Source organism: Xiphophorus hellerii, chromosome 5 (assembly GCF_003331165.1).
Source record: "Xiphophorus hellerii strain 12219 chromosome 5, Xiphophorus_hellerii-4.1, whole genome shotgun sequence".
Taxonomy (NCBI): Eukaryota; Metazoa; Chordata; class Actinopteri; order Cyprinodontiformes; family Poeciliidae; genus Xiphophorus; species Xiphophorus hellerii.
Window position 1 is genome coordinate 31,451,960 of NC_045676.1, and position 24,842 is coordinate 31,476,801.

The 24,842-nt window shown below is 40.0% G+C and overlaps 1 protein-coding gene and 1 long non-coding RNA gene across 5 annotated transcripts in view; one reads left to right on the forward strand and one right to left on the reverse strand.

Moving 5' to 3' along the window:
* The window catches only part of sorbs2a (sorbin and SH3 domain containing 2a), a 59,319-nt gene extending 34,477 nt beyond the window's left edge, over window positions 1–24,842 (forward strand). Inside the window, exons 14-29 of one of the 4 annotated variants that reach the window (XM_032562014.1) lie at window positions 2,918–2,989; window positions 5,281–5,337; window positions 6,170–6,219; window positions 7,643–7,818; window positions 8,155–9,975; window positions 11,710–11,789; window positions 12,894–12,991; window positions 13,373–13,487; window positions 13,586–13,714; window positions 13,824–14,012; window positions 15,001–15,993; window positions 16,450–16,908; window positions 17,879–17,962; window positions 18,214–18,251; window positions 19,626–19,732; window positions 21,242–24,842. In XM_032562014.1, the coding sequence (XP_032417905.1) occupies window positions 2,918–2,989; window positions 5,281–5,337; window positions 6,170–6,219; window positions 7,643–7,818; window positions 8,155–9,975; window positions 11,710–11,789; window positions 12,894–12,991; window positions 13,373–13,487; window positions 13,586–13,714; window positions 13,824–14,012; window positions 15,001–15,993; window positions 16,450–16,908; window positions 17,879–17,962; window positions 18,214–18,251; window positions 19,626–19,732; window positions 21,242–21,303 (4,530 nt within the window). In that variant the 3' untranslated portion in view covers window positions 21,304–24,842. The remainder of the gene's footprint in view (window positions 1–2,917; window positions 2,990–5,280; window positions 5,338–6,169; window positions 6,220–7,642; window positions 7,819–8,154; window positions 9,976–11,709; window positions 11,790–12,893; window positions 12,992–13,372; window positions 13,488–13,585; window positions 13,715–13,823; window positions 14,013–15,000; window positions 15,994–16,449; window positions 16,909–17,878; window positions 17,963–18,213; window positions 18,252–19,625; window positions 19,733–21,241) is intronic. The other 3 variants (XM_032562015.1, XM_032562016.1, XM_032562018.1) reach the window with 3 other exon arrangements.
* Window positions 5,401–17,693, reverse strand: LOC116719492 (uncharacterized). Its single transcript, XR_004339189.1, has 2 exons — window positions 17,573–17,693; window positions 5,401–5,655 (listed from the first exon to the last, which is right to left on the reverse strand). It is a non-coding gene; the product is annotated as an uncharacterized LOC116719492 (long non-coding RNA).

A 24,842-nucleotide genomic window follows, 5' to 3' on the forward strand; every position in this document is an offset into this window, starting at 1 on the left:
ATGTGCTTGTACCAAAGAGTTCTGGTTCAACCCTTTCGGTTTGGTACACTAAGAGACCTGAACCTTTTACTTCAGGCCTAATCTGAGTACTGTAATTTAAACCTTTACAGTAATATTTTACGCAATGTTGTTCTGTATTTGACTGCAGAATGTTTGTGTCCAGACTTAAAGCTGTACCAAAAAATTCACAAAAGGTACTCTAGGTGTTACCACTGTGTGCCATTAAGCAACACCATAGTTTCTCATTTAGCTAAAGTGACAATAGAGAAAGAAAGGTGGACCAAACCATATGGTTGCAGTTTTTTACATTAACCAGATCAATAGGTAATTTTACTTACCTGAAACTACATGAAGGCAGATGTAAACGTGACTATATGAAGAAAACTAGGCTGAAGAGAAAACCCAGCTGCCTAAAGCTCATCCTAAAATATCAGCAGCAGATATGTGACCACACACCAGGCAGTACTGGAACAAGAAAAGCATTGTAACTTATGTTTAGTATTATCTACATATTAAAACAAAGCCAAAGGGATTTAAAACATTTTTTATCTTTATTTATAAGTTTAATTAACCTTAGTTTTGACTATTTTAGGTGATTTTATTGCCGTGTCAGTTGTGTAACAGGATTCGCTCAGTTACGAGTTTATCATCACAAGCTTACACAGCTGGGCACATACTATGTCTGATCTATTTTTGAAATCACACAATGTCTGTCAGGCTTTACCAAAGTACACTGTTCCAGTGCAAGTCCTTGTTCTTTGAAGGACACTTTGAATGCATATGTTTGTGAAGAATGGACAGAAATAGCTTTTAGCTAACATGCCTCCCAAACAACCTGTTTGATTGTATTTGACTCCTTACTATCTTGACAGAAAGTCATTGTTTCAACAGAAAAGTCAGTAGGCACTTTTCAGAGTTGAAAATGTCTTAGCTGAACAAATCTTTAGTAGGGATGCAACTGAGGTACCACTGATGTTTGTAAAGCAAATTATTAATTAGAATTTTTTTCTTCTCTGTGATTGTTTTAAATTCATTTCAATGCTTAAAACTTATCATTTTTTGTCGTTAAGATTAAGTTACAGTAATAAATAGATGAGTTTAACTTAGGGCTTTTTACGCTGTGTTGTAGTACACCTGGTCAGTAAGAGCGAATATGGGCATCTAAATTCAAGGTTCCTATTCAAGTTTCTCCTAGCAACACTCAGGATGCTGTCAGTTGTTCTGTTGTGAATGTCAGGGCAGACAGAAATGACAATTGTAGATAGAGCTGGGTTAAAAATAATTATAACGGTGTTTGAGATTTGAACACCACAATGAGAAATGTTATAGATGCAGAGAGCCTTTTCAAAGAAATAAGTGAGAAGAAAAGAGATTTTAGAAAGGGTCTGACATTTAATGTGATGTCTGCAGAAAGCACTCCTGGGGCAATGATGTATGAGTCAGCTCCTGATAGCAGCAATAAAAGGCGAAAGCTGCAGACGCTGCCCACACTGACTGGATCTGCTGTCTGTTCATTGCCTCTGCTCTCCATTATACAAGGGAAAAACAGACATGAAAGATATTTCTAGGCAATGGGCCAAAGACAAAATAGTACTCGTTAAGATTTTTGTTGTTAGTGGTTGTGTGAGTGCCCTGACATTCTCTACAAAAGGCTTTTTTTTTAATAGATTAGTCATATTTCTGAAAAAAACAACTGTATTGAGAAAGAGAGCTGTAACTCCAACTACAGCAGCTATGAAGCATCTCTTGGCCATGTTTCATTTGGCAGCAAGACTCCTGTTGTTATGTGGGAGTAAGGTTAGAAAGAGCAGACTGAGCTGTTGGACAGCCAGATTTTTTTTGTACAGTATGATTGAACATAAAAAAAATACCCTTCAAATTTTTACTTTCAGTATCTGAGTCCACTTTTGCATTATAGATAATTTATTATCTTTTACTTTGTTTAAAACATTTCTCCCAACCAGATATATGGAAGCATAGACAATTATTTAAATTTAAAGAAAAAATGCAGATGCAAAACTACTGTATTCGTAATTCAATATTCCAGATATCTGTTTATTTCTTTGCAGAGAAAAACATTGGGAGGGGGGGGGGGGTTCTGTTTTCAGTTAGCCACTACCTGATGATGGAGACACACAAAACATTTAAATGAAGCTACTCTGGTGCTAGGAGCAGCATGCTATGGGAGAAACTTTAACTTTAACATTAACAGAGAAGCCAGACTTTCACCTTACAGTAATACAACAACTCTAAACATACAGCCAAAACTGTGATGAAATGGTTAAGATATCCACGTGTTAGAGTGGCCAAGTCAAAGTCCACACCTAAATCCAAAAGAGAAGCTATGGTAAGACCTGAAAATGAATTCATTTCTCTTATATTTTAGCTGTTCTTTGTGTGAGCCACTCCAGTCCTCCAGAGCTGTTGTCCTGCATGTTTTAGGTGTTCCCCTGACCCAACACAGAGTAAATGAATGGTTGATAACCTGGCCTCATTTAGGAGTTAATTCAGCCATTAATTCAGCTATGTCAGAGCAAGGACAATACACCATGAAGGACAGCAGCCATCCCTGGTTTATCATGAGAATAGGTTGAAGCGTGGGGTCAGAGTGTGCCAAATGTTGAATAGTACCAGGGGTAGGAACACTTTTACAAGGCGCTATAGAACTGTCTTCTAAATGTTGACTTCAGATTTAAATAGTCGGACTCTGAAAACATGCTTTCACTATAGTTTTGTAAAAAAGAAACCAGAGATGGTTTTGTCCATTAGCACTTTTATTCCACATCTTCATCCTGTAATCATCTTCCTTTGCATACTCCTAACCATGGGGTCCATGTCTCTCTTTATGTGTGATTCCCCTCCACGCCTCCTTCCTTCTGTCTCTCTTCTATTTCTCCTCTCTGTCATGCTCTCTCAGACCTATGATGACATAGATTTAGAGAACGAGCCTTGGTATAAGTTCTTTTCCGAGCTGGAGTTTGGGCGGCCGGTAAGTTGGAGCTCGATGGCTCCCGCACCCACAACTCTACCGATAGATGTACACCTTCCATCTCCTCCCTCTCCCAGGACACTGTTGTTCTGGTTCCACCTGGGTGGGGCGAGTTGTTTGGGCATGTGGTATTTGTTTGGTGCAGTGACCCCTCCCTTCACACACACACACAAACACAAAAATGTGACAGTGATATGTCTGTTATCCTGCTTTTAAATCCATGTAGTAGTTTATTCATGAGTTTTTCTGGCTATGAGCAGGTTTGGAAAATACTTCTTTTGATTCACATTGTTAGCTTAAAGAAAAAATATTCCTTGTTATAAACACCTGATGTGAGGTAACATGCATATATTTCTTGCCATAAGTGTTACTTAAGCTTATTCAAGAATGTATTTATTCCTACCTGCTTGTAGTTTTGTTTTATAGTGTTTTATAGTAGCTGAAAACGCTCAGGTTGTCTATGAGCTAAACTCTTTAGTGGCCCCTGCTGTACGTAGGTGGTGTTTACATGACGGATGTTTATCAGAGAACACTTTATTGTTGGCTCACTGATTTTTATTATCTGATGAGGACATGCCTCTATCTGATATGATTTCAGTGCATGACATCAGTTGTTCACTTTCAGGGGCTTTTGTTTTTTTAATGTTCAGGCGGTAATTTTGTCTGTGTATTGAGATTTTTTTTTTCAAAGTTTCTTCGTGATCTAATAAGTCGTCATAATGGAAGGTTTTTCATGCGTCACTGACTGATCGTGCCAGCTGGACGCTTGCTAAGATGCACTAAAATCACATGTCTGATTACACAGTCCACTGCCTTCTGAGATAAACACTGCGGCTTGTGTTTTTATTTGCTTTCTGCACACAACCTTCACTCTGCATGTGTGTGATACTTCTGTGTGTTTGTGAAAAATAAAGATAGACAGGCCTGCATTTGTGCTTTTGTTAGGTGCAGAAAAATAGCACAAATACAGAACTTTTTGGCATTTCTGGTAAAGATGTGTAAAAAGCCTGAACATAAATTTATTTTATACCAGTAGCATCATGTCCAAAAATCCAAACTGTAATTCCGCTACATAAATGTAGTTGTGGGCAATCCACATATTAATGTGAACTATGGCCAAGTCTGCTATTAACTGCTGCCAATAGAGCAGTATTCAGCCTGTTTGCTTAATATTTTAGGATGCAGGAACATATATATAGAGAGAGAATACAGAAAGGGACTCATCTACCTAAAAAATTGTTCTAATATTTGTAATATTCATTTTTGTTTGTAGTTAGGTATTTTTGTGAATTCTGACATACAGTAAAAAATCAACATAACCTTAAATAAAGCCCAAGTCAGTTGTCAAAGCAGGTATGAACTCAGACACAGTCAGCTGATACTGTTCCTGGTGAAGGGCTTGCTTGGTTGTAGATTTTTATTTAACACAATATCACATAATATCAGTTTTTCTGACAAAAGTCATTCTTTATAAATGTCTTGGTAATTCAGACTGTCAATGTCACCAGAGGCTTAGAGCAGACATAGGCCCACAGTATCATAGATCCTCCACTGTACCTAACAGTGGGCATGAAACGCATTTCGGCAAATGTTTCCATTGTTTCCTGCTAATTCTACCTGCGGTTTTAGGTGCTGAAAGGCTTAGACCTGCATCACTGAAGCACACAGGTCCAGTTAAAGTGTCTGGAAACCTTTTTATGAATTTATGTGTTTTTATGTGACATAATTCCCAAATAACCTATTGGCATGTAGACAGGTTGCTATGGTTATGTTGCAGTTCTTTATTAGTGATTCTTATTTTCAGTTAAATATATCTTAAAGAGATTTCTAGTGCTTGTACACCTGATAACAGTCTCTGCTGAAGTCAATTTAATTCAGCAATTCAAAGTATTTCAGTTTTAGGTGATGCTGCTGCAGTAAAAGATGGATTTATTTTAGGGTTTTTACACATCTTTAGCAGCAATGGGAGAACTTGCATAGGGCTTCCTGCGTGTAGACGTGTTAGTGTTTGACTGTGTGTACAGTAAGTGTGTGTTAGTGTATGTACATTGGCGCCCAGTTGTTCATTGTGTGAAAGAAGCTCATTTGCTCCAGTTTTAACTGGCTTGTCTCTGGTTCCTCAGACTCTCTAACAGGTTTTACTCTCTTCACATGTCTCCTGTGTTTTTGATTTCTCCCCATGATGTCACCACCGCTTCTCCTCCTTCACCTCATCTTCACCTTCTTCCTTCTCCTCCTCCTCCTGCTGTCCTCCCCTACCTGCTTACTGCTGCTGCTGTTTGGGGCTGAAGCCTCCTAAAAAACGGCTGGATTATAATCCAGACATCTCCACCCGCCAGCGCATTGAGGTAATCTCCAATTCATCATTTGTCCAAGAGTTGTTGTTTTTTTTCTTCTATTTATTTTTGGGGTTTTTTTTACCATTTCTGTGTTACATGCATTGGATCAGTGCTTGGATGTGAAATGCATCCAGGCAAGGATCCGTTTCAATGTGTTTTGAGGTGTCAGGTGACAAAGCAACATGGAGTATTGATAAATATAAGATGGAAGTTGAAACATACATGGTTTTCATTTAAACAAGATATACATTAAAGTTTGTAGTTGTAACGTGGAATTTCTGTAGGATAGCGTGTGACTGGATTACTTTTAGAAATACCGCTGCTTTGCTGGATTTATCGTAGAGTTACAGCCTTTCTTCCACATAATATCAAAATGCTGTTTGTTTGCTTTTGGTTGAAGGAATATGTACTGGTTTTTCTGTTCAAATTGTAAATATTTACTTTTTTTGTTGCTCAGAATGGGTGTTTTTAGTGGCGTCATTCTAAAGAGTACCTTCAAGATCCATTCCAGTTGGTCCGTACCAGATTTTGCAGTAAATCATTTGCCCCCCACAGCCCTGAGCTGAGCTCATAACATCCTTTGCAATATCACCTTTGCCATCATTCTTCAGAGCAGTGGAGAAAAGGGATCAGAAATTCATCTGTGACTCGGTGCACCTGTCAGGCTTCTCTTGGCCAGGTGTGCCATGTGGAACCAGCATCTGCCGCACCTTTCGTTGGGGGACTGTTTTGACTGTGGCACAGCTTCAGCTGCATGGAGGCTGTGCTTTGTAAGCTGCCCTGCCTGAAGTCTTTGTTTGTGCAGAGCTGACTTTTCTCTTTTGTCCTGCGCCTATTTCAGACAACCCTCCACATCGCCCCGGCTGACAAGGCTTCAGAGAGACCTGCAAGGTAACCGCTGTTTCTTTCTTTTCCTCCGCATCACCCCCATCGACCCCTCCCCCATCCTCTCACCAGCAGCCCCCCTTGTTGTGATTCAGCGCAGTGTGAAAACTCTGACTCTGCTGGTGATATGTGGTGGCTTTCTTTAATGATCATCTGCTCAGATTAGCAGCATTCTTAATGTGATTTAGTTAATGATGTTTTAGGATGCTTCAACTGAGACTGAATAAATTAACTCTGCAAACCTATTGATTCTGCTATTCACCTTCTGTCCCTCCTTCACCCCCCTCTTCTCCTGCTTCCTTTCAACACTAGCCTGGTTATTCAGTCGCATTCTGCAGGCTGAACAGAAAGGGCAGAATAGGGATGTAATGAATAGTCTATTCATGCCAGTGACATTAAGTGTGTTCTATCGCAAAAGAAAGAAAGAGCCTTGGGTTTCTTTCTCTTCTAAGCCAGTTGGACATAAGAAGTTGCTAAACAAAATCTGTCTGAAGTGGGTATTTTTGCTGTGATAAACTTTATCTACGGTATATTCAATTTCACACCAATAACAAACTATCTGAGTCTACAAAATGCCATAGACTTTCAGTGGAGGATATATAAGGATATCACCTAAAGTTGGAACAAAATAGTCTTTTATTAGCATCAGTATACTATATATTGTAAAAGAAAGTATGAGTGTGGAAAAAAAGAAAACTGTCTAGATTTATCATACATAATGTATTCTAAAGGACGACTTATTTTACTTGCCTTTGAACAATCTTTATTTGAAATTTAAAGAACAAACAGATTCTGTATAGTTCTGAGATTAAGATTTTTTTCAATTAAAGATAATGAAATAAATAAATAATAACATAAATGTAATAGGTCCACATGCATGTTACATAGCATTAATCAGAGGTGTGGATAAAAAACTAAATCAACTGTATTTATACAAAATTAGACAAACAGAACAAAACATATGATGAAAACAAAACCGTTTATTACAATCAATTCTAGATGACTGGGTTTGGCGAGACTTCTGTTGGTTCTGCTTCGTTTAACTGAGTCAAAACACAGACTTGATCAACCAATCAGAAGTGGACAAGGGATAACACAAGTAATACAATATGTTTAGAAGCTAGTAAGAAATTGGAATCTACAAATCAGTTTGAACCTTTGTATTTGTATTTTAATAATGGACCAAACTGGTCTCTGATACCTGATTTATTTAAGTGCGCAAACCATACTAATTAATATTTACATAATATTTGAATTAAATTTAAATTGTCTTTTTATTTGTGTTTTGACTGTAAGTGCTTGGCGATTGAGGCTGCTGATATTGATAAAAAAACAGGACCTTCATAGTCGGAAAATTCCGTCTCCACTTCCACTCAGCATTCCTGGAGATGCAGTGTTCTGAAAGTAGCCGTCGATGTTTGTGTTGCAGTGCTGCCAGCGACTACAGGAAAAGAAGGAAGTCTGAGCCATCAAGTTCACAAGTGAATGCCCAGTCCCAGAGCAGAGCTGCAACTTCCCCTAGACCAGTGGATGCCTACAGATCCAGCAGCAGCCTAAAGAAACCTTTCATTCGTTCCTCACCTTCCTCACCCTCCAGAGCCAAAGGTATTCCTTTTCACTGAAGCATCATGTTTTTGCCTTCCAATTTTGTGTTCTCTGTTTGTGTCTTTCTTCTTCTTTCCTTCACATACACATGATTAATATTTCAAATTACAGAAACATTTTCTTGTGTTTTCACAATGAGTTTTTTCTGGTGCTATCGTGAGTTTATCTGCTGGAAATCTGATTAAGAAAAATGAATCTAAAAAAATCTTTTCCACCTTTTCTTTCTTATTTATTCCATTTTCCCATGAGCTTTCTCCCTGTTTCTGGCTATTCCTGCTTAACCGTCTTTCCTCATTCTTCTCTTTTACCATGCTGCTCTGATGGGACATCTAAAAGGTGGGGACGCATGCAACATGTTTTCAAACAGTATAAGCACCCCAGGTCCTTATGAGAGTACCTCTCTCCCTCCTCTCCTTTCTGACTCTGATCATTCCCATGAGGATGCCAGCCAGGAAGGCAGCACTTCCTCAAAACAGTCTGTCTTCTGCACAAACAACTGGCAGCCAAACAGCCAGGACGATAAAACATGGAGCAGTTCAGAGGAAGCACCACCCTCCTCTGGCAAGCTCAAATCCCGCAGTTGCGATGACTTGCTTAACGACGGACATTCTGGTTCTGGTGGCCAAAATGCCACTCGCTCAGAAAGCGCTGGGTCGCTGGTGTGTGATGGGAACATCCCTACGGTATCGTCCTCTACTCATTCACTGCCCCCTCTCCATCGGCGACGTGCGCACGATTCTCCAGGTTTCCTCCAGCTGTATCGTAAAATGCACCAGATTGACCGAGCTCAGCTCATCCCATCTGAAGTAATCCGTTCAGTCCGTGCTCGCATTCTGGAACTAGAGCGCCAGCCTCATCTGCATCGCCATCGCCTTTCTCCTTGGACACCCTCCTGGGGTGTGGAAGTGCCAAGGGACATGGTGCCGAACCGCATTTCTGAATACGAGCGTCTAATTCAGAAGTCCAAATCCATGCCTAACTTGGGTGACGGTGAGGTGCCTTCGGGCACAACAACACCGGGTGGCTCGTCATCTCGTGCTAGCAGCGGAGGTGGTGTGACTCCCAGTTTTCCAAAACGGCGTTTTTCCATTGAGTCATTACTAGAGGAAGATCCCAATAGCAACAATAGGACTGTACGTCACAGCATGGATCACATACCTCGTAGCCCACCGGAGGGGCAACCTCGTGTTGGACCCGAGCCCGGACGTGGGCAAACATTTTCGGCTCCTCCTGTTCCTCAAGGCCCGCAAGCAAATCCTGACTATTCTGATAGTGAACAAGACGCCATTGCATCTGACCTCAGTGACTTCATCCAGGTGGAGGGTTCCTCATTTTGCAGTGAGAGTGATTTTGACCATTGTTCCCTAACTTCCTCTGAAAGCTTGTATGGATCGGCCACCCTCCACCACCACCACCACCTTCGTCACCACCACCATCACCACCATCATCATCAAGGTCACCAAAGTCTAGGCCAGAGCCAGGGCTACCAACACCGCCACCTCATCAGCACTTGCAAGGGCCGCTGCCCAGCCTCATACACTCGTTTTACGACCATGCTTCGCCATGAGAGAGAGCGAGCACGACAAGAGAACCAGAGACAGCAGAGCCGCAACAGCCATTTCCAAATTCAGGGCTCGCAGTCTCAGCAAGCAATGTCCAAGCTGGCCTTCTTGGTCAGCCCAGTGCCTTTCCGCAGGAAAAAGGGCTCACCACCTACCGCTAGAAGAAGCAGCAGTGGTGGAGGAGGACGAGGTAGCAGACCCAAGTCCAAACAGGCCATTTATGAAGCACTTGATGCAGCCTTGAGAGACATTTATGAGCACATTCAAGCAGAAAGAGGCCACAGAAGCTCTAGGCCACCTGATGACAGTATTTTGAGAAGAATCCTGGCTGAACTGTTGCCAAGTGTGCCTGAAAGAAGCTCCTCTTTGCGAGGGCGGAGGGGTTGCTGGCATGGGGGTCACTCCTCCACATCTGTTTACCCAGAAGGAAGCCCGACTGGGTTTGCTTCATACAGAGGAGAACCATCCACACCAAGCCTACAGTCACCGAGGTTACAGTCGCCAATCAGTGCCTGCTATGGACGACATTTGGAGACCTCAAACAATAATGAATATGGGGAAGAGCAAGGCAACGGAAATGGTCTTTGTTATTCAGGTGGAGATCAAATCCATACTACTTCAAATATGTAGTGTTCAGCACTGTATACTGTCATTAGGTATAAGCACTATCTACAAAGATGGCATGAGAAATATAAATGTTAGCTATACCATTTATCTATGTCAGTTTGATTATTTGATAAATACACTAAAGCAAAACAGAAAAAACCCATAGCTGAGTTTAGTTGTGCTTTTAGGTGTAATCTGCAAAATGTTATGGTTGTTTTTGCTTTATACTTCAACACAACTAGAAGAGTTTTATATTGGCTTACTAGTTATTAGGGCTATCTTCTCTGATGGTCAGCCTGTAGCTGATAACGGTCCTGCTGCTACAGCTACCCAGCTGTAGCTTGAAAAATCAGTATTCTAATAATAATGATGGATAGCACTGCTTTAGCTTCCTCACAATGTTTTTACATCACTAATAATATTTCCATGCAAATGTCTCTTTCTTGTATGCACTGAGAACATGCAGTTATCTCAACCAGCTGATTGGCACTGTGCAGTCATAGATATGCTCCTCAGAATCAAACAGCTAGAGAAAAGTTGCTCCAGTATTTTCCCTACTTTCCCATTAATGGAAAGCACTGTGAAGAAAGATTTTTGTAAATTTTGAAACCAGAACTTTTAAAACCTTGCTTTCATCCTGAAACCAGCCCATGTCTATTCTCCCAGCCATGTCTCATTCAGTTGTGCTTCAACTTGAAGATTTTGTTGGTCCACAGCCATGTCCAATACTTACATTTTCTGTATACTTTAGATGTATACATTTTTGCTGTGAATTTTCAAGTTAAATATTTCTTATTCGCTGTTGGCACATTTCAGTTTTTCAAAAACCTAAATATTTTTGCAAATGTTTCATATTGAAGTTATGCTGGTAAAGTTAAAGAGTGGTCTCTGAACAAGTTTGAGAGTTGTAAAACTCTGCTTGGTATGTAGTTAAAGTGAGAACAGAATGTTGTTAGAATCCAAAAGGTGGTTCCACTGCAAGCAATTGACTTTGTTATGTTTTTAACAAAACTGAATTTACAATGCTGAACAGCAAATATTTGAGAATTTACTGTATATTAGTCTGGATGCAACTCTGTTTCCCAAAATCCCAGAGTCTTTACGACCAACTTTTATTTAACCATATTAATAATTCAAAATTTGTCTTGACATATTGTTAGATCACTCCAGATTTATTTGTTTGTACAATAAATTGACATTTTCTGAATGGCAAGATCAGTTTTTAGCAGGTTTTCATGTCTGCTGTGTGACAGACTCAGTTTTGGTAAACAGGGTTTACCACTCTTTAATGTCAACAAAAAATTTTTTGATTTGTTTTTTGGACAGATTATTATTTGGTAGCCATGTTCTTATTCATAATTATTTTACAATTTTATTGCAAATCATTGTCTTTCTTTAAGCCATTTGCTTGTATGTTTATTTTTGATTTGCTCATGTTTCTGCTGGCCTGTATTCCCCTGGTTTCATCTTGTGTTTGTAGAATTGCATGTGTCTCATTTGTGCCACGTTGTGTTTAATTTCGCTCACTTTGTTTTCTTCCCTGTGTGTGATGGAAATAAAATACAAATGTTATTGACCAAAGCTGTCAATCCCTGTGTTGCCCATCGGCATGGCATCATTCTGTGGTGTTTGGTGCTTTTTCCAGATCCCACTAATAAACTCAGGTTACATGGAAGGGATTGCTGCTGTAATTCTCGAACATTGATGTTTCTTTTCATCACAGACCAGGATGTATCGAGGAGTTATTCCACCATGGATGATCGACACACACCGCAGAGCAGAAGAGCAACTCCTGACAAAGAGGTATAACATTGAAACCAGTTTTTTTGTATAATTATTACACAAATAATGAAGATGTATTCGGAAAAACTATCAGTTAGGAGGGGAATACATTAAAACTAGTTGTGTATTTTATATTGATGCTTTCCAGGTTAGAGTCACCGACTGAAAAGCTAAATAAAATCCTGTGTTTAGATGTCGGTATAGAATAGACATGCAATAGACATTCTTGTGAAAAAGTTTTCATACCCTTGAACTTCTCTACATTTTGTCACATTTTACACATTCAGAAACAAGAAAATTGTCCATTTATCTTTGCAAAAACCTCAGTCAGTTTTGGTGAGTTTTGATCTCACTTGTTTCATGGATCTCTTACTGTTTGTTTATCATTGTTTACCAGTTGTAAGGTAAACCTCTGTCTCAATCTCATGTCTTTAGCAGCTCCTGACAGGTTTTCTTCTAGAATTGCCCTGTGTTTCAAGTCAGTTACCACAAGCTTTCTTACCTCTGCTGCAGACAAGCATCCCCACAGCATGACACGCCCAGCGTGGTCTCCCCTGGTCAGAACAGCTTGTTTCACATGATTTCTGTGTCTCCTTACTGGCTTTTCACAAACTGCAAATGAAAATTTATATGTCTATTTTCTCTCAACTCTTCCAGAAAGGTCTGGTGTTGAGAGTGCAGGACTGATAGTAGTATAGTCTTATTGTAGATCTCTGCAGCTCCTCCAGTTATGAGTATTTTCTGATTAATACTCTCTTAATTTAGATGGACAACTACATTTAGATATGTTTGCAGTTGCTAAATATTCTTTGCATTTTAACATGATGGATTGAACCGTTCTCTTTGAGGCATTCAAAGTTTGGTGTACGGTTTAAAACGTTTATGCCTAACCTGTCAATATTCCTTGGTGTTTAGTATTCTTCTTGGTTCATAAATATTCCACAGTGAAAATGTGCCCCACACTTTTCAGATTTGAAAGCATTGAGGTTCCTTGCTGTGATGTGACAAAACACGTGAAGAAGCTCAATGAGTAATCAAGCTTTTTCACACACTGTAAATGTGAGACGGGTGTCATGTTAAACCTGGTGATGGCTGTTGCCTCTCTTTCTCTCACTGCTCTTCCAGGTCTCCCATAAACAGATGACACAACTTATTCTGTTCTCTCTCCTCCATCAGAAACAGCCTGCAAGAGCAATTTATGATTTTAAGGCACAAACAGCAAAGTAAGTATCATACATTTAGCATGTGGGCGTAAAGAGGCTGACTCATTTGTTTTCAGCTGCATCCCCACTTCCCGCCATCTACGAATCTCCTCCAGTACATTTTTTTTATTCGCTCGATTCTTGCTTACATTATCTGCTGATTTCCAGTCTGATTACTGTCACCACAGCTAACCACATCTGGATGGCTTCAGATTAATATTTTACATTTCTTTAAATGCATGTGCAAATAAACCTGATGTCTTCACTTCTCATTTTTACTTCATTGTGCTGACTGTGCAAAAAAAGTCATCCATTTTTCTTTTTATTTCCTTTTGCATTCATGTCTTTCCGCTTGAGTCGATGTGCATGCAGCGACACTTCACTGAGACATCTGTGTTACAGGGAGTTGACATTTAAAAAGGGCGACTCGGTCAACATCATCAGGCAAATAGATAACAACTGGTACGAAGGCGAGCACAGAGGCCGGGTGGGCATCTTCCCCATCGCATACGTTGAGGTAAATCTGCATCTGTTGTGTTCATCTCGTTCATGTTGTCTCGATTACTTCAGTCATGCATCTCTTCCTTGTTTGCACAAATTTTGCCACTCATGTAGAAGACGCCGTCGTCAGAGAAGCATCAGCCAATCCGTCCTCCTCCTCCAGCTCAGGTCAGGGAGATCGGCGAGGCTCTGGCACGCTATAACTTCAACGCTGACACTAACGTGGAGCTGTCACTAAGAAAGGTTGCTCTGCTGTGATATGATCAGATTAGAGATTTGCTAAATTTCACAACTCATGTTTTGTTATGTTTTATATTAACGGTCGTGTTTTGAATGTGTTGCGTTTGTGCAGGGGGAGAGAGTTGTAGTCGTCAGGCAGGTGGACCAGAACTGGTATGAGGGGAAGATTCCGGGAACAACCAAGCAAGGCATCTTTCCGGTTTCCTATGTTGAAATTGTCAAGCACTCTCCATCCAAGAGCTCCTCCCATCATGTAGATCCACATGCTTACAGCCGGACACCAAGCTCCACCCCCATCAAGGTAAGAACGTGAGGGATGCACTACACCTTCTGGAGCATTTTGAGTTCTTTCATAAAACAATGCATTGCAAAAGTATTCATACCCCTTGAACATTGTCATATTTTGTTTTAAACACAAACTTCAATGTATTACTTTCATATTTATGTGATAGACTGATATAAAGTGGCACAGAAAAATTATACATAGTTTTCACATTTTTTCCTCATTTAAAGTTATTTTTATCATTCTTCTTTTTACACTGAAGGAAAATCCGGTACAACGAATAACCTAACTAGATTAATTATCTAGTCAGTAAACAGAGTTAAAAATGGTCTAATGAAGCTCTTCTTAGAGGTTGGTTAGAGAACATTAGAAATCACACAAAACCTTTGGGAAGGCTAAAATTGCACTTCCTTAAGGTTCCATCCTTGCCAGGTGATGGAGAAGCTGGCTAATGTTGGTGGGAATAGGGCTGGGTTAAAATCAAGGAAATCCTTGAATAAAAAATAGCTGGAGGCGAAACTGAGTTTCACCTTCCCGTATGATCTTCCTAGAGACACGTGGCCAGAGCTACAGGTGCAGTAACACCACTGGTCCACACGCTGGCGCTCTCAAAGATTAATTGCTAGAAATGTTTTTTTTGGAATGTGTAAAGGTCTAAAAGACATAGGCCGCTCTCCACCCTGTAATAAATGAAAAGCCTATTAGATTTGTACCCGTTAAAAAGTGGAAATGTGTAATATTTCTCAAATTTAAGAGTTATTGCCTACTTTGTGTTTGTCTGGACATGGGCAATCTCAAGAAAATATATTTAAATTTGTGTTCCTGTCGTAGCAAAATGAGGGAAAAAGCTCAGAGTATGAGCACTTTAGCAAGGCACTGTGTGCTAGTTTACATCTGGCTTCTTTCCTCCCATTAAGTCCTTTTCCTCTCTGAACAGTTGACACCATGTTTTCTACTGGTAATATTCACCTCTATCTTTTTCTTTCTCATTTTTACCTTCATGGAGTCCTTCTATCTCCGCCCTCCATCTCTTCCTTCCCCTCAACCCTCTGTGAGAACGCTCGACCTGCAGGCCGTCACCAGCGAGTGGCTCTCGCTCACGCTGGACCCATCAACCCCCACCTCCACCCCTTCATTCATAGCCACTCCTTTACCTCCCACACCACCCCCTCTCCCTGCTGACCTCGCCCCCCTCCTGACGGCACAGGAGCCGACCTCAGCCTCACCCGCTGCCTCACATAAAGGTTTCTCCTTTTCACACCGGCCACCTTCCAGAAGTCCTGTTTCCTTTGACAGCAGAGCGAGTTCAGCTGCCCTTTGTCTCTCCCAGCCCTCCCCGCCACTGCCCCCTCCACTTCCTCCTCCTGTCTCTTCCTCATTCACCTCCACGCTGTCGGATAGTTTATCAACGCACAGTGGGAAGCGGCCACAGGTTTCTGAGGCAGACAACGCTTTAAGCTTTACTAGGCCTCAACCTTTGACCTGCACCGAGTCAGTGACAGGAAAATTTTCCTCACATCTCCCAGAGCAGCAACAGTCTGCTCTTGCACACGAAAACGGCAAACTGCCTGAGATTGAGCTGCATGTTAGAGACCCTTATGATGAGCTGCTGTCAGCGGCTCCAGATGAGTTCAGTGCAGATGATACTGACATTTCAAAAGAGGCTTCAGTAGAGTTCACATGTGCCAAGTTGAATGGTGAATCTCAGAGCAGATGGTTTCAGAACAATGTCCAACAACTCAGTCCTCTGGCAGCAGCTAGTGACTCACCTGGCACTGTTCACCTAAAACTGCAGTTTCACGAACCGCTAAGCGTGAAGCCGCTTTCTGTTTTCATTGAAGAGCAGCCAGTATCAGTAAATGAGGAGCTGGTCGAGCCTCACAGGCCACCGTCAGAACAAGTACACATATACACGGAGTTATTCATAGAGGAAGAAGACGAAGACATGACAGACAAAGAGGAGAACATTAGAGAGTTAAATGGGCGAATAAGTCCACAGGTAGAGCATGGTGTGAGCAGTCTGCAGGTTCACTAGGCTCCCGGAAGGAACGTTGAAGTGAAAAAAAATCTACATCCACAGAAACTTCCAACATAGTAGAGGAGCCATGTTGTAATGACTTCCTGAAGGCAGAGTTTCAGAAAGAGCGGGAGTTTCTTAAAGAAACAGAGCCCCAATTTCAAGATGTTAAATTACAAAGTCAAATTTCGTTTTAAGTCCATTTTTCAAACATCAGACATGATTGAATCCAGATTGGATCCCTGTAATGAACAGCTGCTACCAGAAAAACCAAAAGGTTTGAAAAGAAATTCAACATTTAACATTTAATTGGTCAGATTTGGGACACTGATGTGCTCATCTTCCTTCCTTCCATGTTCTTTCTGGGGTTTATTAAAGTATCTGAAAGGCCGATTTCTGGTGGCTCCAGTATCTTTACCTGTGTTTTTGTTCCCATAGGCTGAAGCCTCTTCCTCATCACAGCTACCTCACTCTGACCGACTTCCCTTCATCACCCCATCCCCCCCAGCATCCACTCTCCCTCCTTCTGTAATTTCTGCCTCCTCCACATCTTCCCGATCCCAACAACATGACTCCTCCTTTTCCCCTGTCCTTCCTCACTCCCCCCCATGCCTCCCTCACCTGACAACCTGTGGACTACCTGCAGTCTCTCGCAGCCCGTCTATTCCCTCTCCTCCCTCTCACCTTTCGGACCCGTCTGCAGTCGTTCCTGTCTCCCAGCCCTCCACTTCTCCCTGTCCGCCCAGCCCAGTTACGTCCTGCCCTGTCTCAGAGTCAGTTTTCCCTCCCCCTACCCCGACTCCCCCTAAAACTGCCTCTCCTCCTCTCTCTAGTCCCCACTCCCCCAACACTGCCCCCGTTGTATCGCACGCAGGCCGTAGATCCCCCAAGGTGAAGGTAACGCTGGAATGTAGAGATGAAGATTATGAAGCAACCTCATCCCTCATCTAACTGAATCTTTGCTTAGCTGTAGTTTTTTGGTTTGAATAAAGCACATTTTTCTCTCTGGTTGGATATGGACTCCAACAATTTTAGGAAAAATGTTCAAAAATATTACATCTTGTTTGTTTTTGTGTAATTTATTAGTTAAAGCTGTAGCATGTAACTTTTATTAAAAATTTATATTTTTTTTTTACATATTTGTTAAAACTGTCACTATGTTGTGACAGTATAAGACATCTGTGAAAGATTGATCTCCTCTCTGACGTACAATCACTGTCTGAAGAAATGCACCGCTTGCGACAAAAAGCAACTAGTCAGAGCCAGGAGGAGGGTCTTGGTGTTGTCAATTATACTCATGTACTCGCTGCTAAATATTCTAAGTGCTGAGAAACCGTTTATCCACTGTCATCGGTCGCCATGCTATCTAGCCTTAGCACTCACGACAGGCTCTGCTAGCTGCAGCGAAACAGGGAGCACACAAGTTTGTGATTGACAACGTTGAGACCCGCCTCCTGGCTCTGATTGGTTGTTTCTAGTTAGCACTGGGAGAAGACGTAAGAACTCAGTTTTGTTGACAGATTCTCATACCAAGCTGTCATGACATAGTGACAGTTTCAACAAGTATGTTAGAGTGTGTTAGAGTTTCGGGCTGTTGGCTTTATTACGAGATTCTCTACAAATTTTCAATTTTCCTCGATCGAGCTGTAAATACTAACTTGCCTGATGTATTAACCCAAAATAGAAGAAGAATGCTATAATGTTCCTGCGTGGGTCTGTGAAAGTGGCTTTGATTAGACCGGTTTTTGTGGACATCAGCATGTCGTTAAGAGTTTCACCCTGCTTGCTCAGCTCATCGTCAAGGTTGCTGACCTCCTCTGTGTTGGAGTTTATAAGTGTGTTGCCTCTGGTCTTTCTGCCCATTAAGCAGGATCCAGTTGTTGGCGGTAAACCCCCGCGTAGCCCCATCTTGTCCAGGAGGTCCTATCTGTCGCCAGTTAGAGGTCGAAGGGTAGGGGGACTGTAAACCCACTGTACTCTTGTTTCTGTGCAGGAAAGCAACATAATCACCTTGTTATTTATGACTGATTAAGACTGAGTTTGTTGCTGTTTAGTTAAATTCAGCGTCATGTTCTACGTTAAGACTCCAACTTTTAGTGTCTGTGTATAAAATGCTTGTTTCATGGCTGAAAACTCAAAGGATGCACATAAAACCATATTTCAATCTAATTGTGTCTTCCTTTCTTTCTCCCTCTAACTCAGCGGTTGGTACAGGATGCACTCCATGGTGGAGGAGACCCGTAAGTACTACTTGGTGTTATTACTACTGTAAATAAATTATCCCATTTTTAAGTTAATCATTTCTGCCATCCATCAAAACGTATTGATTTACGTAAAGTATTTAACAGAAACAGACTTGAATTTATTTTATTAGGATTTTATGTGATAGACAAACACCAAATATTACCAGTTTGTCCAGCATGGTCACATGGTTTTAAACTTCTTACTAGTGGTAAGACTTGATTGCAAGGTCTGTAATGAATTCATCGCAATTAATCGCAGTTTAATAAAAAATCATATATTGTCAAAAGAATCAACATTTTAAATCCAAAAACAATTTTCACTGCTAATTTACTGTTGACCTCAGTTATTGAGGTTCTTCAACCATCATATTGGTTCATTCCAGCCATTCCTATGAATTAACAGGAATTCTATTGTCTGTTGTTTTCGAATGTTGATTGTACATCAGATTTCTGGGTGTACAAGAAACGTAATACAAACGTTCTGGCTCGGGACTGTTCTATGTAAAAAATACAATTAATTGCATAGTTGCATTAAATTCATTAAAATATTTCATTAACAACAATTAACACATTAAAGTCACAGCCCTACTTCTTACAAATAAAATCTGAAAAGTGTTGCAAAGATTTGTCTTCAGGCTTCATTATCTTGATACCACTACAGACCTCTGCTCTTCTAAGTTACTTCAGTAATTCAGTTGGTTTGTGTGTAATTGTGATGGAGAACATTAGTGAACAAACACCAGGACACAATAGACCGGTCATGGAGAAGTTTGGTTAGAAGTAGGGTTGAAAGGTTAAGAGGTTTGTTCATATCTACTGGGAAATGGCACACTCCAGGGTCATGCATCTGCATGGAGATAGGAAACAAGGGGATTATTCACAGAAGTAGCCAAAATCCTGCTCTCTGGAGGAGCTTCAATGATCCAGATCCTGTGTTCAGGTGGAACTGGGATACAAATCTCTGTCATGGAAAAGTCAAGTAGGGCGCAGTGGAAGGAGGTACACTGGTCAGATGAGACTAAGTTAGATTTCATTTATACTAAATTCAAAACTATTCTGACACATGAGCCTGATAAAACTCCATCCCTGTGGTGAAGCATAGTGACGGCAGCATCATGATGTGTGGACGCTGTCACATAAAATCCTAATAAAATTTAATGAAGGTTTGTGGCTGCAGAGTGACAAAGCTTTTTTTTTTTTCAAGCTATTTTTCTAAGCTAATTTCTGTAGCATATTAACAGGAAGCTAAGATTAATATAGAAAATAATAATAATATATGCTAAAGAATGAAACCGCAGTAACACACATCTATAGCAGTGAGCTCCATGATGCGTCATGCACTGTGTTTCTGACGTGAGTGTTTAAACACAGGTACCAGGCTCTGTACAACTACACGCCTCGCAACGAGGACGAGCTGGAGCTGAAGGAGGGAGACGTTGTGGACGTCATGGAGAAATGTGACGACGGCTGGTTTGTTGGTAGGTTTCAGTATTGTCTATCAAAACTGCAGCAGCACCTATGTTCTTAGAAGTTTCATCAGTTTGTAAAAAAAAAAAAAGAGAAGGAAACAAAAGGTATGGTTTCTGAGTATGGCCACCAATGTGTCCCTTTCGTCTTTTGTCCTGGAGATAAATACACAGTGAGTCTCTCAGAACATCTCAGAGGTGAAAGACAAGCTGGTCATTAGAACAATTCATAAAAGAATGCAGGAAGATAGCTGAATTATTAGACAGCTATGTGGATATTTTTTTGATGCAACAGAGTCATCTTTATTTGCAAAATCTGTCAGAGGATATGAAATAACTTTATACATTTAATTACTAAAGTGGAAGAAGAAGGTTGGGTCATTGTCTGTTTTGTCCAGATGTATACTTTACCTTATTGTAATAACACCAAAACTTATTTGCGTGTGTGACCTTTATTATGTACTAATATTCCCCAAGGCGTCTAAGAGTTTCATGTGCATGGATTGGCCAGTTGGTGGCACTGTTGCTTTGTGGAGGTTCTGGATTCAAATCCCAGCCCAGACTCTCTGCATGCAGTGTGCATGTACAGTATGTCCCTGTGGTTGAGTGGGCTCTGTCCTAGCTGCTTCCCACACTACAAAAACATGACCGTTTTATTACTTATTTTACATTATATTTCAAATTCCTAATTGCATTTCCTGAACAATTTGAAAGACGGTTTGTTGCAGTATATTTTTACATGTTAGACCAATGTAGTCAACCTGTTGTTTTTGTCAGTTTCAGTTTCTTTATTATTTATTTTACATTGGCTGTTCTACTCCTAACTGCACTGACTGAACAAATAAAAGTTGTAACACCTTTGTAACATGTTTGACCATATTACAAAGATATTGGTTTATTTAAATGAGCTGTACTGGTGCAAAGTTATATAAATTTGTAATTCAGTACATTCATGAAAAAAAGAAGCATGTTTAAGTCAGTTCAGTACTGTTTCTCTGGATTGGAAACCTCAGATATTGGTCTGAGGATCGGAAGTAAAAAATGTGCATCCCTGAGAACTCGAGTAAAAATGAATCAAAATTTGTTTCACAAAATATTTAAGGTCATGCACACTTATACAACTAAGATATTTTTTTAAATTATAATTATATATAATTTTTAATCAATTATGCAAAATATTTGTGGCACTGAAGGTGGGGAAAGACTTCCAGTACCATTCTCTACTTAAAAAAGAAAGTGATGGGTAGGGTTAACACAGTGGAGTTTCTGTATATCACCTCTGTGACACCTTTGAACACAGAGTTCCTTTAGTTGCTTCTTTTTGATAAACTGTTTGCTCTGTGTCAGAAATCCTCCCTGCTTCTCCAAACGGATGCTGCTGCTTCTAACGTTCCCCACTTATGCTTAGCTGATAGAAAAATGTCACATGAGGAGATATTTTAGTGTATGATGTCCCTCCTGCTCCTGCTGCAGCCACCGGTTTCCATCTGAACACCTCCTTTTATTGCTTTCTTTATAAAGGGACGTCTCGAAGGAGCAAGCTGTTCGGAACCTTCCCGGGAAACTACGTGAAGCTGCTATAATGATGATTCCAGACTCCACTGTAGCTCCGCCCCCTTCTGTGACACGTTCATGGCCGTCAGCAGCACAGCCCCGCCACAGGATGTCAGCAGAGACCTGAGGCTGCAGCACACTTTGCAGACAGAATCTTAGCTTCAACTAGCCATCTTTAATGAAAGACTTCTACAAGATAATGCTGTTTTTTTAATCTTCTCTTTTTACCCTTATTTTTCTATTATGGACACTCGAAATTTGTGCTCCTTTAATGTTTGACGGCGGGAGGAAGGATATCAAAGGACCGCAGCAACACTTTCCTTTCTATTTGAGCTGTTTTAAGGGCAGTCAGAGCACCAGGATCAGCTCCGCAGTTATTGAAATGTTCAACACTTCAGTAGTTTATTTCAGTGTTCACTTACAGGAATCCTTGAGAAAATGAAGTGCAGAAAGTGTTAAGAAAGCAGTATTGTGTTAGACTCGTATTTTGGGGATTTTAACAAACATTTCACATTTACTATAGGCTGTGCAAATACAATACTATCAGGTATGTAGGGGTTTAGTTTATCGCCGAGGCTCCCAGCAGAAATCATAAAACATTTTCAAGTTGTTGGTTTTTGTTTTGAACATTTTCCACTTTAGCGTTGATGCACTTTAACTTTATCTCCACACAAGCTTGTGTGCTTCCTTTCATTTCCCCCTTCAGATTTATGACAGTGGTTCCTCAGACTGCAGCACTTCAGGAGGCAGTCATCTGGAAAATGTTGGCAGGAAGGTTGTTTACCTTTCTAGGCATTTATTAGAAGACGAACTGTTGATCAAATTGTGTCAAGAGATGATGAACGTGATATTGTTTTCTTTTTTTGTAGAAGACATTTTGTAACACCAGATGTTTAAAGCATGGTTCTTTCATTGTCAAGGACCATTGTGCAGTTGGATTGTTAATGCTTGATGGAATATAATGAATTATCACATTTCTAATATGGATTTTATTTGAAGATGCAGGATGAGATCACGTATGTGTTGCTGTCAGAGTGAGTAGTAGTATCACTGTTCATGTGTGCATATTGTATGGAATATTTGCTATTTTTCCATCTTAGCTAAGCTGTCACGCGAAGTGAACGCCACTTGTTTGTTTTTGTCGTTTTTTTTATTCCTCATTTATCATTTCACAACAGATGAACAGTGACAACAAAAACCATTGTTAAAGCACCTTAAGATATGTTATTCATCATCGTCCTTCATGTCACTCCTTTCCATTCACTTCGCCAGCGGGTGTGAGAACACTTTGTGTTTGTTTGTTGTGTTTTTTGTAAGCCTTTTGTATGAGAGCTGCACTCCAGCCAGCATCCACATGCTTTATAAACTCAGCTGTTTTTCACCCACCATCACATTTGGTTCCTTCTCTTTTTTCTCATTTTTTTGTCTTTCATCTGTAGGTGTGATGCGTATGGTTCGTTCGATTTGTACTCAGAAGTCAGAATTTCCCTAAAGTCGAAGTTGGAAAAATTGAATAGATCGTCTACTGTGGTCAAAATTCTCATGGTTTTCAAGTCAGGTTTATAAAACATAGTCAGAGTTGGAGAAATAAAAAGTTTACTTGCAATAAACTGCCTCATGAAAGGCAGTTTGTGCCTCATTAAAGGGGTTTAAGAATTTTTCAAATCTGCATAAATCTGGAAACAAAACTATGTATATTAAATATGGAAAAATATTTTGCTTTTCCAGATTTTGTTCCTTATTCCAGCATCTGAACGATATAAGAATTTCTAAATCATTAAGGGCTTGTGACATTGACTTAATGGTGGACAATGTCCTTTATCTTTGATTCCCAACATCACAGCCTGTTTTTTAGACTGACTTGTTCATCTTTTTGGTATATGAATTAGTGATTGAACCCATAGATTAATACACACACAATCAAAGAAAACAAAAGCAGGCTGATTACTATTTTTAGTTCAGAGACATTTTTGGTTGTAGATCAGCGATTTGAAGTGGATCTGTGGCTCTAAATTACATTAGTTTTAGATTAGAAGTCCTGCATTAAACTAGAAGCACCAAAGTACTGTAAAATCTTTGTCATGAATTAATGAATATAGTTATTCATTATGAATACATATTCATAACATATATTGCCTGTGACGGAGCACTTGCTGTCACAGACATCGGAAACCGTGACAACATGATTTGGTGACTGTATTTTAAGCTGTAGTTAGCATCTTAAATTAGTAATCAACAGTTCTTCCAGCTACAAGCAGTGATAGAATACACACCTGAACCTTAATTCTGAGATTTTTAAAAAGCTCCCAATAACTGAATCCAGTTCAAAAGGATGAAACAGCCAATTGGTTGTAACTAGTTCTGGCTTTTTGTTGTCGGCAGACAATGTAAGGCTTCTTGAATAAACTGCAAGCATACCTGGCTTATCTTAGACAATACAGTTTAATGTTTATGTTGTTCAAACATGTCACTGAGACTAAGAATGTCTAGTTTTTGGTGTTCATTCAGCTGTAACAACAACTTTTATTCCTGCAACCTGTTGGCAGTTAGCTATATTGCATGATGTCCGACTGATCAGCAATCCAGGGTGAACAAACTCAAAATGAGTCAACACGCACGATTGGCATTTGTTAGCCTGTTCCTTTAATGTCCGCAAGAAAACCATTAGCTTGTGTTGCTAGTAGCTAGCACCATAAGAATAAGCAAAGAACTGTTTTCTGACAAGAATGTGTTCGACTCCATCGTTCACAGACCTGACTTCTGAGGCAAATCAAATGCAGTTTTAAACAGATGTATTTAAATAGAGTCAAGGAGGTTTTGATCAAGTTCCTGTAGGTTAGGGGTGGGGATTGCTGCCTTATTTATGACTCACTACTTTAATAGCCATGTACATGTAAACCTCTTCTGTGATGCAAAAAATAATTTATGCGTATGTAGTGTAGAAAACGTAGAAATATGATAGCGTGCTGAGAAGATACAGTCTTCAGTGTTTAGGCCTCCTGTTTACCTTTGATAAGAGCAGAACAAATTTCTGCTCCAAACACATTAATTTCTGGTGTTTTCAGATGTAATAAAATAATAAATTGTATATGATGCTTAATTTAAGTATTTCTACAATATTGTAGCACATCTGGCTAATCTTTTGAGCTGTATTGATGATAAAGTCCAGATGATGGATGGCACCATTTTCACTGGCTTTATTGCTGAGTGAAAAGAAAGCGGAGTGTTTAATGAGTACTGATTTATAAAAGCTGACCATTATAGACACAAACATGATCTGATAAACATTTGCTCAATTTAATACAGTTTTCATATCTAAAGGTTGTGTTTACCAGTAAACTAAAGAGGAAGCTTTTTTGGTAAGCAAGTTTTTAAAGCCTAGTGCCATTGCTAGGTGATGTGTTGCATTTTTATGGTGGAAATTACCTTTGTTTTGTTACTTGGCATCAAAAAGCTGGTGTTATCCTCACACTGTAGCTTGCTGTATCTTGGTCTATTAGACATGGAGATTAAGCTGGCTGGTGATATTTAACCCCGAATGAATAAAACAACATTTTTCAAGGCCTAA